The sequence below is a fragment of the Camarhynchus parvulus genome, chromosome 4, assembly GCF_901933205.1.
Source record: "Camarhynchus parvulus chromosome 4, STF_HiC, whole genome shotgun sequence".
Lineage (NCBI taxonomy): Eukaryota > Metazoa > Chordata > Aves > Passeriformes > Thraupidae > Camarhynchus > Camarhynchus parvulus.
This window is the reverse complement of record NC_044574.1, coordinates 44224365-44237570: the sequence shown is the minus strand read 5'-3', so window position 1 is coordinate 44237570 and position 13206 is coordinate 44224365. Positions and strand designations below refer to the sequence as shown.

Below are 13206 nucleotides of genomic sequence, written 5' to 3'. Positions count from 1 at the left end.
TGACATTTTACTCAGAAGGAGGGGGTGAGGTTGGTCTGGAATCTGAAGATGAGCAATTGTCCTCTTTCTGTGCTCTTGAGACACAAGAAATTTATTTCTTCTTTGAAATATAATATCTTTTTAAAAAGGGCTCTGTTAGAATATCCCTGGCCAGATCCCCTGCTGATGTAAATCCACATCTCTCTTTGGGCACCACTGTATCTGGGCCAATTACAGAGCCAAGGGCGTAACTGCCACGTAGAGAAATTTTGTCCATACACTTCCACGTGCACACGCATTTATACAGCCATAGGCATACCTGTAACACAGAGCTGGGGTGCTCTTCAGACATCTTAGAAACAGGAGGCCTGAGCCTCACCTCAGTTATGGCCAGAGCTAATCAGCAGTGACTTCCTTTCAGGCAGATTACACCCGTGCAAACAGCGCTGTGCCCACCAAAGTCCACTCCACGTACAGGCTGTGGGCTCAGCCCCTCATGGATACCTCACGCCATGCTGGCATACAGACTGGGGTCAAAGTATTCCTGCTGCTGCACATTTTCCAGAGTCCAAACTATAGGGCTCATATCTTTATACAGCCTAATAAAACTAATGAGATTTCCTCCCATGTTCTGAGTCAACAAAATGTTTCTTTCTGCCTTCCCTTCTGAAGCACAACACAAAGATCTTGCTTTTCAATTCAAACATTCAGGTGAGAGCACCAAAGTACCCCAGTGCATCTTTGCCCTTCAGCTGCTGCCCGTGTGCCCCCAGCTCCCAGGCTTTGGGGGAATAAGACCCCCTGTTTCTGCCACAGGGGGTCAGAAATACACATCCAAGCCACTGGCCAAACACAGTTTGCACCCTGAGCCTTCCTCAAGAGTGCTGCAGTCAGACCCAGCTCACAGGGAGACATTGCACTTAACTAAAGACCATAAGGCACAAAGAGCAGCACCTGAGCCTCCCATGAATATCTTTTTTCTTCTCCATAGTCTGCCTCTTGAGCTGCAGCTTTAAGTTCTGGAATATTTAGTTCTTTCTGTTGCTGGGAGAGAGGGTGACTCACCATTGGGATCAGCATCTTGAAAAGGTGACGTTAAGGCCCTATAAAAATAATGAAATTTAGACAGACACCTCTTTCTCAATATTTGCAACTGCTCAGTTTTTCATTTCACTTTTCACCACTTGGCATTTGGCAGACTTTGGAAAACATTGCATGATGCTCTGTTGTTGTCTGAGGACACAGGGGGCTGGATGAGCAATACTGACGCTTTGCAGAGAGCACTATGAGAAAAACAAACTGTGTAAGCAGCTTCTTCATTCTAGGAAAAAGCACATCTGAGTATTACATGACTTTGACAGATGTCTTTTGCTATTTCAAAAAAAAGGGCCTCTGTTGGTAACTCATCTGCTGCCTTTCAGTGACCAAAAAACACCAAAGGATTCTCCACAGGGAGACTGGAGCATTTGGGCTTTTATGATGCTGGCGTGTCAAGCTAGATATTAATAGTAACATGAGTGAGGTTTTAAATAGACCCCAGCAAATGCAAATCTAGCTATTTTTAAAGCAATGCACTGAACAGGAATCACAAATTAGATCAAATACTACAGCAAATATTAAATTCCAGCAGCAGTTGAAAGGTCAGCATCTCACTATAGTGACACCACGCAGTTTTGTGAGTGCAACACAGCTGTGCCGAACCTGAAACCAGCACTAAAACTGTCCGAGTGTGTATATGTGGCACCCATGCAACCTGAGCTAAACACTGATGCACACGGAAAGGGGATTATGGCAGCGCACGCTCGTGTGTTTGCTAACTTTGTGCGCCTCGTTAACCAGGGGCAAACAGACATCTACATACTCAGGCTGCCCAAAATACATTGTACCCATAGGATATCATCACAGTCTCCAGAACTGACTCCTGTAACAGGGCAGCATTCTTTCGTGAAGTTATCTGGCGGCGAAAGAACGCTGCCTTCGCTGGGCACTGACACTGGAGTTTAAAAACCTAATTGTCGGCGGCCTTTAAAAATAGGAAGCGCGAAGGCGCGGCCGTCTCCCGCAGGGGCGGAGGGAGCGCGGCACTGCCGGGGACCTCTGCAGCTACAGATCTGCCCTGAGGAATGCCACCGGCCAAAAATACTTCGCTGGCCCCTGCCTGAACTCAGCCGGGCCATCAAACCATCAGATAAAAATAAGCTTTTCTCTTCCTTTTCGCTGCCCTTTACCCCCACGGAGCCCCCAAAGCCACGGCTGCGTATCTGAGGGGGGCGGCGCGGGCCCTGACACCGCCCGCTGCTGGGGGGCGCCCTGCCTGGCGGCCTCACGTGACCGCCGGTCTGCTTCCCCCTCGCGCGCGCCTGCGCATGCGCGGCTCCGCCCCTTCCCACGCCGGGCGCGCGCGGGGCGGCTCGCGGGTACGTTGCGGCCCCTCGGGGGCGGGGGGGAACGTGGCGGCCCCCAGGGGCTCTCAGCGCCCCCCTGCACCGCCCCTGGCCCGGCCAGCGGGGCGGACACGGCCCTCCGCGGGCCTGCGGCCGGCCCTTTGCAGTCATGAGGGGCGTATGGCGTGTCCGTGTATAGAGACACGTGTGTTTGCGTGTGTGTGTCTGTGCGCCTGTATGCAGGCACGCAGGCGTGCGCGCAGGGCTTGGTGTGCGAACGCCCTCAGACAGGGAAATCGGGATGTGCCAGCAAAACCTCCTCTGGGTTTCTGCTGTGCTGTGTGTTTCCTGTCTCTGCTGCCGCTGCAGGAAGCAGGGGGTTGGTGTTTCCTGCCTGGTGAAGATGCAGGGTTCTCCGGTGAAGTGGTCCTTGGGGAATTGTGTGGGTGTCGAGCACAGAGGAGCTGCTAGTGCGGAAAAATCGTGCTAGCCATGGGAAAGGAGTGGTTATAATTGGAATTGGTTTGAACCGAGAGTGTTTTGCTGAATAACAGTTGTTCATCTTTTTACTTGCGTTTGTCTTCTGACAGTGGCCGGTGTCTGTTACTGTCTAATGTCTTCTGTTTTCAGGAGAAATAAAAATTAATTTTGAAGGAGTACAGCTCGTTCACACTTCTTTTTGTTTTGTCCCCAAATGGCTTTAGTCACTTTAAAATTACATACTTCTGTGTTACGTATTTCTCTAATATGCTGCTGTAGTTATATTGCAAGATACGTCTTTAATTTTTTGTGTTTGTGTACACGTCCTGCTAATGCTTTTTTTTCTATTACATTTGATTCAATATGATTCCCTAAATTTATGCTGTTGTTCTTTTGCAAAGTTTTTAATCAGAAGCTATTCACTACCTGCAGATCTAGCAGGCAGAATTTTAGACTCTCAGAAGATAGGTTATAATCTTTCTAGAATGTTCTATGTTACTATTTGTAGAGGCTTTAAACAAACAAAAAAGGCCTTCTTTTACTCTTTATTCACGCTTATGTAGCTGTTGAGTGGTGTTTGCCCTAGTTGAGCATCTTGTTAATGATGCTTATATCCCTTTGTTTCCTAGGGAATTGGTGAGCAGAAGAATTGTTTTTAATGAAATATCCGGCATGTGCTGACAAACAAGTCAGGAAACCCAGCCAAAAGCTAATGTCATCTGAGTCACCCACAGACAGTCCAGAGGTGCCAATGGAAAATACCCCATTCCCTGAAGTTCCTGATGTGGAAGGAAAGGTGAAGTCAAATGACAATCCAGTAGAGAGACTGGAGGCAGGCTCAGGCAAGGAAGAATGCCTTGAGTCCATGTCCAAGAGGCAAAGGAAGAAACTGTTGAAGCAGAAGCAGTGGGAAGAACAGAAAGATCTACGGAGGTATGGTTTGCAAAGCAGCTTCCTATGGTTCCCATGTAATATTTAGTGCTAATAATAGCGATGTGTCAGCAGAATGTGCTTGTGAATTGCTTCATCAAATCAAGGCAGTTGAACCAGTTTTCTCCCACACCAGGTTTAAAGCAGTAGCCCCAGGCTACTTGGTCTGCACTTGAAGAGGCTGTAGAGGTAAGTGTCCCCTCCTCATACTAGAATTGTTCCTCGGCTTGAGGAGGATGTCAGGAGGGATTCAAACGTGCATGTTGTTATTTGTCAGAAGGGAGACAGAACGTGTGGCCTTGTTCCTCTTTTCCTGGTGCTGTCAGACTTGAGATTCTTACAAAGACACTGAATAAAAGCAGCCACATTTGAGACATGAAGTGCTGTGCTACAAGTTACGCTGACTTATACAGAGCTTCCGTTTTGTTGTGTTGAGAGAAAATGTATCTGCAAATGCGCTGATGGTGGCTTATTCTTATCCCACTGACTGCCAGGTCCTCCTTATCAAGACAGGGGTTGTTGCCGTCTCTGAAATTTGATCTCCCAACTGCCTGCTCCTGTCGGGAGGACAGGAGGATGGAACAATTTCTTCAGAAGCCTTTTGAAAAGCTGTTCAGTGAAACAGGATGTAAATTGTCTTCCTCATTCTGATCCTGATACTGTGATTGCTGGTCATGTGTGAGCTAACCACTTTTTGGCTAGTTCTGTTACGAGACTTGACTCAGAGCACCTTTAAATCCACGAGACTCCCAGTATTGAGTTAATTGAGTAAATTGAATTTGTGTCAATGTCTGTAGGTATTTACAGAACTTCACAAAGTCAGCAGGGGGGGTGTGTTTTGTGCTGGTCTCAGTGTGGCACAAATGCAGGCAACAGGCTGAGTTTAAACTATCACAGTCACAGGACAGCTGCTTTGGCCCTAGAAGTCTGCATTTGTGTGTACAACACAGTACCTCAGCAGAGCTGGCAGCACTATTTGAGGATTGATTTGTTTGTTTACTTAGGCAGAAACGAAAAGAAAAACGCCAGAAGAGAAAACTAGAACGTCAGTCAAAATTGGATTCCAGTAGTGAGGGGAATGACAGAAAGTGCATGCGCAGGGAAGTTGTTCCTAGCACGCTTCGCCTCATCGTGGACTGCAGCTTTGATGACCTGATGGTGTTAAAGGTAAAAGGAACTTCAGATTAACTAGGTATATTTAATTTTCTTAGATATATAGACTGTACGTTCTCGGGATTTTTCCATGGGTTACAGACTGAGTGTTGTCACAGTGATAAACCTGTTTGATTCCTCAGATTAATTCTGTATGTTCATTAAATCCCTGTGATTTTTTTCTCCTAGAATAATGTAAATTAAGCACATGCATAGAGGTGTCTAAGTACACCCGTGTGGAAAATGTGTGTGTCTCCTTGTCAGCATAATCCCCTTACAATGGGTGTTTTTTCTCTCAGGATCTGATGCCCATACTCTCTGAGTAGTCACTTTAGCCAGTTAAAAGCTTCCTTTTTCTCTCTTTAGCTTCAGACTGGCTCATGATAAAGCATTTTGTGATGGTCTGTATGAAGGATTAAATAAAAACAAACTGTGTTGTGTACAGGATGTTAAGAAGCTTCACAAGCAGATTCAGAGATGTTACGCAGAAAACCGCAAGGCATTTCATCCTGTGCAGGTAAGTTTGAACAAACTGAACACTGACTGTTGCCAAGTACCAAACATGAGAACTATAGTAGGAAAAGAAAATATTTAAGCTGCCTCTTTCATAAGAAAATTACTTCTATTGTAACACCCACGTGTTTTAAAGATACTCCTGTATATGGAACAGTATGTGCATGCAGATGAGACGTGCCAGATCCAGATGTGCCAGTAAGAGGCTATTGATACCCTGGGTTTTAGCTGTGGCAGATTTTTTAAAAGTCACTGTAATTCTGCATTTGTCTTTTAAACGTATCATTAACTATATGAATATGGTCCTAGTACCACTTCCATCTAAAAATATTAAGAGTTTTAGCTAACAGTTAAGGGTAGAAAGAGGGGAAACGGATTGTGGCAAATTGATGTTTCTGTATTTTGTACCTCTTGTTTGTTCTGTTTGAAGTTTTACTTGACCAGCCATGGGGGACAGCTGAAGACCAACATGAATGAAAATGACAAAGGATGGGTGAATTGGAAGGTGAATAATTGAGTATTTCTGTAAAAAGTTAGTCTTGATTGTAGTTGTTAACTATATTGTTAGTTGTGAAGAACATGATTTTTTTCCACATGGGTTTTTGTAATACATGTGAGCAATAGCATATTTGAAAAAGTGTCGCTTTTTGTCCTTTTAATTGATTTAACTTTAATAAGCCAAAGACTGCTTCTCTTGAATCTAGATTTGATTTTTGCTTGAAAAACCACACACAAATCCATTTTCACTTATTTTTATTGAACAAATTCCATTTTTGATAGACTAAGCAGGACTCCTTGATTTAGGCAGTTCCAGCAGTTGTCTGTCTTGGCAGTGCTCTTTTATCCATGTCCAAAACAAGATTTGCCAGTTGGGATGTGATTCCCTGGTGTGCACTTTCACTTCCATCACATTACCTCTCAGCACTGAAATGTTCTGGAGAGAAGTAGCTTCTCCTATGGTCAAGCTCATGTTGGTTTTCCTTGTGACTCCCTGCTAAGCCACTATTCCAACAGCTGCAAAGGAGGAGCACTTAGAACAAATAAAAGCAGTCCCGTTTCCAGCGGTTCTTGTGCAATAGCTGCTCCATGAGAGCTTAGCATAAACTTCTCTTACTGAACAATTAATGTTAACTAAGTGTTTGCTTCTGGGTTCACTTTTTTAATGGGCTTGAAAACTACTTGGATCCATAGGAGAAATATGGCAACATTTGAAGGGAATCACAAGAACTTAAGGACTTGTAAAGTTCTTCTGGGTTTCAGAAAATTTCCTGTTGATTTTTACAAATCAGTGCTCTAGGGACTGGATTGTTTACACAGAAAATCAATCTGCACTGTGCTACATATTTGAACGTGAAGGAGGCATGTGGAATGACCACATACTGTTGGATTTATTTTGCCAGTCCCATCTTGGGTCTGTAAAGTTTGGCCAGCAATTCATCAGTTGAATGTAACTTCTTTTAACTACATTTTTTTGAGGACATCCAAATTAGAACCGAGCACTATAGTGAGCTAATAAAGAAAGAAGACCTAGTATATCTTACCTCAGATTCCCCAGACGTTCTCAGAGAGCTTGATGAGAAGAAAGCCTATGTGATTGGAGGACTGGTGGATCACAATCACCACAAGGTAAACTGTGGGTCTGTTTCTTTGCAGCTTTTTTTTTGGCACTTTATTTGACAATATTGCTGTTCATGTGTAAACTAACATAATTAATAATGAGAAATCTTCTTCAAAAAGGAATTCCAGAATTGTTGGAGAAATGTGAAAAACATTTGTGGTGGTAGCAGTGGCTTGTGTTCCAGAGTTTTCTTATTCTTTACTCTTCCTCTGAAAAAATACTGAGTGACTACAGCCTGAATAGCTTTGTACTTTAACATAAGCTCACCTTTAAAACAGGCAACAGCTGATGGTTCTAGAGCTGCAGCTGCATGAACAGGTTTCATTTACAATCCTTTTGATCACAGTGTGACATACATAGAAAGTGGTGAGTTTTGCAGTGGTAGTAGCCCTTGAGGAAGGTGCTGTCCAATCCGGTTAAGTTTCTTTTTGTAACCAACTTCTAAAGCAACATCATGGCAGCACAGGCAAAACTTTTGCCAGGAAATGATAGTTGTAGTGAATCTGAATGGGCTGATCTGAAACAGTAATTCTCAATCCACTTGTTTTGGTGTCTTTTCCCCAGGGAATTACTTACAGAAAAGCTGTAGAGCAGGGAATTGGTCACGCACAGCTCCCACTTGGAAACTTTGTCAAAATGAACAGTCGGAAAGTGTTAGCTGTCAATCATGGTAAGTTCTAAATCACAAAATAATTACATTATTTTAGAATATACCTGTAATAGTCACAGTTCAAACCCACTGCAGCGTAGTGCAGATGCCTAAACCTTGTTTTATTATGTTGATGTTTCTTGAATTTAGTTGCCTTCACAATACACTAATTGCCCTGACTTTTAAATATTATGGATATGGTTAAATGTAAATGATGGTGCTTAGCCATTTAGAAGTGAACATTGTATCCTGTTGGCTTGTCTGAGGATTCCTTGTGGCTTTCTTACCATCCTGGTCTTGTTTCCAGGTTTACTGTACAAGTGAGTAAAATGTTGGAAACTGTCCAACATTGTATTTTTTTGTAGGGTACACATTTTATGCCATGGGAGGATGAGTGTTTGTGATGTTTTCACCTCTTTCAACAGCTTTGTTCAGCAGTAACTGCCTCAGTACCTATAGACTTTCCTCAGTTGGTATCAGAGTGCTCCAGCTACTGAACTTTCATAACTGTATTTTTACCTGATTTCCTGGTTCTGATTGAAGTATTAATGGCTTAACCACTGCTCCTTTTAAACTTTCGGCTTTATTATTAGATTGTCTTTCAGTGTCATTAAACAAAAGTACATGCAAAATGCAGCCTACTGAGACCTTCATGGAAATTTTTGACGTGGTGTCAAAGTCCTTATTGTGCCCCACTGCACATTCTTTAGCTTATTTTACCTTGCTTTATTTCAAGTTTATTTTTTTATGTAACACATTGCTCAATAGTAACTTTATTTACTGAAAGTGCCGTATTAATGAGGCTGGCATTTACATGATAATAAAGATTATTTAAGCATGGAGGAGGATATAGTATGGCACAGGACTTAAAAATTATCCAAAAAATTATCAAAAAAACATATATTTGTAAGATTTTACGTGTTTCTAAAATTGGATCTTTCACTGTTGCTTTATATAGAAAGGAAGAGCTAATTAGAGCTAATTATAGGAGGGGTCAAAATCTTTATTAAAGTGCATCTACAGCAGGATTCCTGTCAAACATGTGAAAGCATTGTTGCCTGTACAGAAGGCACTGGTGAGACTGAAGTGTTTGTCTCAGTCCCTGAGAGAAATACTGTCATGCAGCTGGAGACTTGGGGTGTGCTTGGCTTCAGGCTGCAGTAGTAGCAGAATTGCAGTGTCTGTTCCTGCCTGCATTTCATCAGTTCTGCTCTGAAGAAGCCACAAGAGAATGCACCTAAACCTCTGTAAAGATGGATTTGGGGGTGTGTGGCTATCAGCAATTCACTTACCTCCCTGTAAAAGAGCTGATGGGCTTTTCTGATGTTGCAGTGTTTGAGATCATCCTTGCATACCTGGAGAAGAGAGACTGGAAGGAGGCCTTTTTCAGTGTCCTGCCACAGAGGAAAGGGGCTGTTCCTTTGGGAGAAGCCAATGATTCATCCAAACATGCTCTGTCTGGAAAGGAAGATGAAGACAATGACTCGGACAGCAACTAGGCTTCAGAATTGGATGATGGGAAAGACGAGACATGCAGTTTGGGACAGGAAGGAATCTTACTTCAAAGACCATCTGCAGCCCTTGTAATGCTGAATTACTCAGTGCTCAGTAGTCCCGGAGCTGTTTCTGTGCATGAAGGGTTAAGTTAAATGCAGGTTTTACCCTGGAACTTCAAAATAATAGCTTTTTAAAAGAGAGGGAAAAAAAAAGAAATTAATGGAAAATGCTGCATATTTTCCCAGGGAAGCTGTTTAATTTAATTTTTTTAATATTATTTTTATACATACCAAGTTGGATGTAAATTCCAAGAGCATTAGTAGTTAATATTTTAATGTATACATTCTTGTCTCCATTTCTGTTCAAAAGTTTTCTTAAAAGCAGTGAATGACAAGTGCTCCTTTGGTTCCAAAACCTGTACCACTAGTGCCTGCTGCAAAGTGTGCATGAAAACTCAAAACAAAAATTCTGATTTTTCTGACCATGTCAACAGAGAATCGCAAGCAACTGAGCTGCCTGATTTATATATTGTGTTTAGTTAGCTGGGGTCAGTAGGTGCAGTATGAATGTGGGGTTAAGCCAGTGCTTTATACTTGAGCTTGAGAGGGATGGGTGTTAGTACAGGTGCAAATCATGTGCCTTGGTAGGCACATGGTGCACACTGAGGTGACTCAATCACTGTTGATTATTTCTTCGTATTCTCAGCAAAATTTATCACACAGCCTCAGAACAACACCAGGAGAGAGGAACTCTTCCTTACAGTCACTCAGAATCAGTATTATTGTGTAATCACAGGATCCTGTATGTGTTGTATTGTCTATCAAATATTTTTCCTTTAAAAAAAAGTCATAATCTTAGTCTTGGATGGATGTTCTGATTCTGATTCGTCAACTGATTTCAGTGCTGTGGCAGAGGAGTGAAGTGGACATCTTGGAAGTGAGGCTTTGCTTCAGCCCTGTGAGCCTACCTATCCCTCTCTTCTCCAGGGAGTAGCCAGGTAGCTGCAGTGCCTGAGTAAGTGCAGCTCTCACACAGGTTTCTCATGCCTGAGGGGCTTGAGGTCATGGCATCCTAAGTGTTCTCTCTGCTGAGCTGCAGTCAGAGGGCTGATTCAACTATGATTTGCCTTGTGCCCATTTTTCTTCTTCCCTTCGTTGTTACTGCTTTCAAGTGGAGACTGCAAGTGGGATCCCTGTGGCTCCCTGTGGTCTGTAAAGGCTTGGCACCTAGCTGGTTATGACTTACACTCTTAGTGCACTTCTCTCCACACTTTCTAAAAGGCCAATAGAAAAGTTTCTTCTGTTAAAAGGATGGATTGTGGTTTGTTGCTGAAGGTCCACGGGGCTTTTCTTAGGCTTTACAAAAGCGTGATTGTTTTGTTGCAGAAACTAGATCAGCCTTTTCATAAAAGCATTGCTGGTTTTATTTCTGTAACAAAAAAGGCAGCATAAGTGTACCCAGCATGTATTACACTGATTTTCTAACTGAAATGTGTAAAATTTCAAGGAATTACACCTTTACAGCTGAGAGAACCTCATGTTAATGCATGTAGCACCTACTAAACCTGATCTAAGACTCCTCAGTCTGTCCAAGGTTTCCATACATGTGCCTTATTTACTCAGGCTTGAGAGTATAGGAGCTCAGACAAACTGGGGACTTTTAGAGACATGCTGAAAGGGTTCCAAAGCATCTTACAGAACTGTTGTGCAACTTAAAACACAGCCTTACAACATTACCAGTGAAATAAGATACACATACATACACACATCCAGGTGTTTTGAAATCAATCTGTTTAAATCTGCAGCTTACCTGTCTATGGAGAAATAGAAGGAAAACATGGTCTGGGGTGTGTTGCTGTTCAAAGGCAGCTCATGCCAACTGCACTGTGTCACACCAGCTCAGTGGCTGCTGCCTGTTCATACACATTGCTTGTCTCACCCACACAGTGGGGTCTTCCTGTCCCCCATCATAAGAAGCGTGGCCGGCAGCTCAAGGGAGGTGATCCTCCTGCTCTGCTCTGCTCTGATGAGACCCCACCTGGACTGGTGTGGCCAGAGCTGGGGCTCACAGCATATGAAGCCCATGGACTTGTTTGAGCAAGTCCAGAGGAGGCCATGAAGATGCTCAGAGTGCTGGAGCACCTCTCCTGCAGACAGTCTGGGAGAGCTGGGGCTGTTCAGCCCAGGAGAAGAGAAGGTGCTGGGGAGACCTTACAGCACCTTCCAGTACCTGAAGGGAGCCTACAGGAAAGCTGTAGAGGGACTTTTTACAGGGACAGGTAGTGATAGGACAAGGGAGTGGCTTTTAACTGACAGAAGGCGGGTTTAGGTTAGATATTAGGAAGAAATTCTTCACTGTGAGGATGAGGACTTTTAATTGTTTTTCATTTTGGATTTACATATTGTGTACAAGTTATAGCACTGTTTGGCACTCTGGTGCTCTAGCTTGTGGCATGCTACTTAAGAAAGCACATTTATTCTTCATTTTCAATCTACAGATCTGGCTGCTCTCAATATTTTCAAGATGGTCACTTGGATATTTCAGGCATGGCCTACAAATGCATTACACTGGAAGCACAGATAAAATCACTGTACTGTTTTAAAATAAGAAATGACAAGGAATTTGTTTCTGATAACAGAAATAAATATTTACATGCAGTGCTTTAGGACACTTCTTACAGAAAGATCTTTCTTTGAACCAGCTTTAGCTGTACGAAGTTAATGCAACTGTAGGAAAACACACTGGGAAGTTCTCTGCTTCACGCTGCTGTCCTCAGGGAAGATCAGCTCTGACATGCTTGTCTAACCAAGACTTAGAGACCGCCAATGTGATTTGTTCCTGGGCCACAGTGTTGAAGAACAGAACATCAAAAAAACCATCTCCACAGAAGCTCTAGAAGAACAGGATCCCTGTGTTTCACCACCAGGTGTCATTGCTGAGCTTAGGAAAGTTCTGACTTTCATTGCTAAGCTTTGTAAAGTTTCAGGTACTCCCAGAACTATTGCTCAGCAATGCTAGGCAGCAGAATACATCCAGAAATCTTTAAACCTGTGTAGGAAAGCATTTAAAAGGCAATAAAGAAGGTATGGCTCAAGGAACCTGAAAAGAAAGAAACAGAAAATAGGAAGGGGATATGGCAGAAAGTCAAACCTCACTGAAATAGGCAAACTTTCTTTTAGTTGCATGCAGTGGGGAGGTCACAGCAAGGTGCCATAAATAATCCTGTTGTTTTGTTCCCTTTCCACTGAGGCTCAGTCTCCTTGGTTCAGATTTCTGAAGTCAGGAACTTCAGCAGTGTTTATCTGCATCCATGTTGTCACAATTTCCCAAACACTGTACTACTGCAGGTTACAGTACTTTTCCCCCTTCTTGTCCATTTCCTGGATTCAGGTCAATTTGCCTTTGCTTTGGCTTCCACATGTCCCATATGCTCATTGTCCCATTGTCCCACATATCCCATACTGCTCCATGTTTGCTTATGGAGCAGTAGTGTTTGATTCTAGACATGACTCTGCAGAAGAGCGCCTGAGTAGAAAAGAGCCTCTCTGAACTGCCCCATCTCAGAGGCTTTTGGCCACAAAGTTGACAACGATGGTGGGTTTTGCATGGAGCACAGGGGTGTAGCTGTCCAAGGGGATCCACACTGATGGTTATTCCAAAATCCTGTGTGCACGACAAGGCACATGTGCTCAGGGCAGTCTTGGGGCAATGTGACTGCCAGCTGCAGGAGTGCAGGATGTGGCATTCCTAAAATCCTTAAAGCTTGAGGATAAGGTCAGGGAATTTTGAAAAATTTGGTGTTTCTCTGATTTAAACAGAACTTTTTATTGCTCAAGCTGTGCTGTAGATCACACTAAAGATCACAGCTTCACTGCATATTATTGGTATTGGCTCATATTATTGTAAAGTATCCATTTATTCTACAGGAGAGTTTTAAAATAAACTATCAGTAAGCACACATTCTTCTTATAATAAATTATTTTGAAAAGAAGAGATGGACTTCA

At 43.1% G+C, this 13206-nt stretch overlaps 1 protein-coding gene across 2 annotated transcripts; it reads left to right on the top strand.

Moving 5' to 3' along the window:
• Positions 1 to 2355: 2355 nt before the first annotated feature.
• On the top strand, positions 2356 to 11379 carry TRMT10A (tRNA methyltransferase 10A). 2 transcript variants are annotated; one of them, XM_030947475.1, is made up of 8 exons: positions 2356 to 2396; positions 3473 to 3776; positions 4778 to 4940; positions 5371 to 5442; positions 5869 to 5943; positions 6915 to 7064; positions 7621 to 7726; positions 9038 to 11379. In XM_030947475.1, the coding sequence occupies exons 2-8, from the start codon at positions 3502 to 3504 to the stop codon at positions 9202 to 9204; spliced, it is 1008 nt and encodes a 335-aa protein (XP_030803335.1). In that variant the 5' UTR covers positions 2356 to 2396; positions 3473 to 3501; the 3' UTR covers positions 9205 to 11379. The 2 variants fall into 2 exon arrangements, with proteins under 2 accessions (XP_030803335.1, XP_030803336.1); XM_030947476.1 differs by lacking the exon at positions 2356 to 2396 and adding an exon at positions 2549 to 2805.
• Positions 11380 to 13206: the final 1827 nt, after the last annotated feature.

Excerpts from the sequence above, each read along its gene's own strand:
- TRMT10A (XM_030947475.1), top strand. The coding sequence starts at position 3,502 with ATGAAATATCCGGCATGTGCTGACAAACAAGTCAGGAAACCCAGCCAA. Across the intron at positions 3,777-4,777 it reads GAACAGAAAGATCTACGGAG|GCAGAAACGAAAAGAAAAAC; the intron begins GTATGGTTTGCA and ends TTGTTTACTTAG. Across the intron at positions 7,727-9,037 it reads AGTGTTAGCTGTCAATCATG|TGTTTGAGATCATCCTTGCA; the intron begins GTAAGTTCTAAA and ends CTGATGTTGCAG.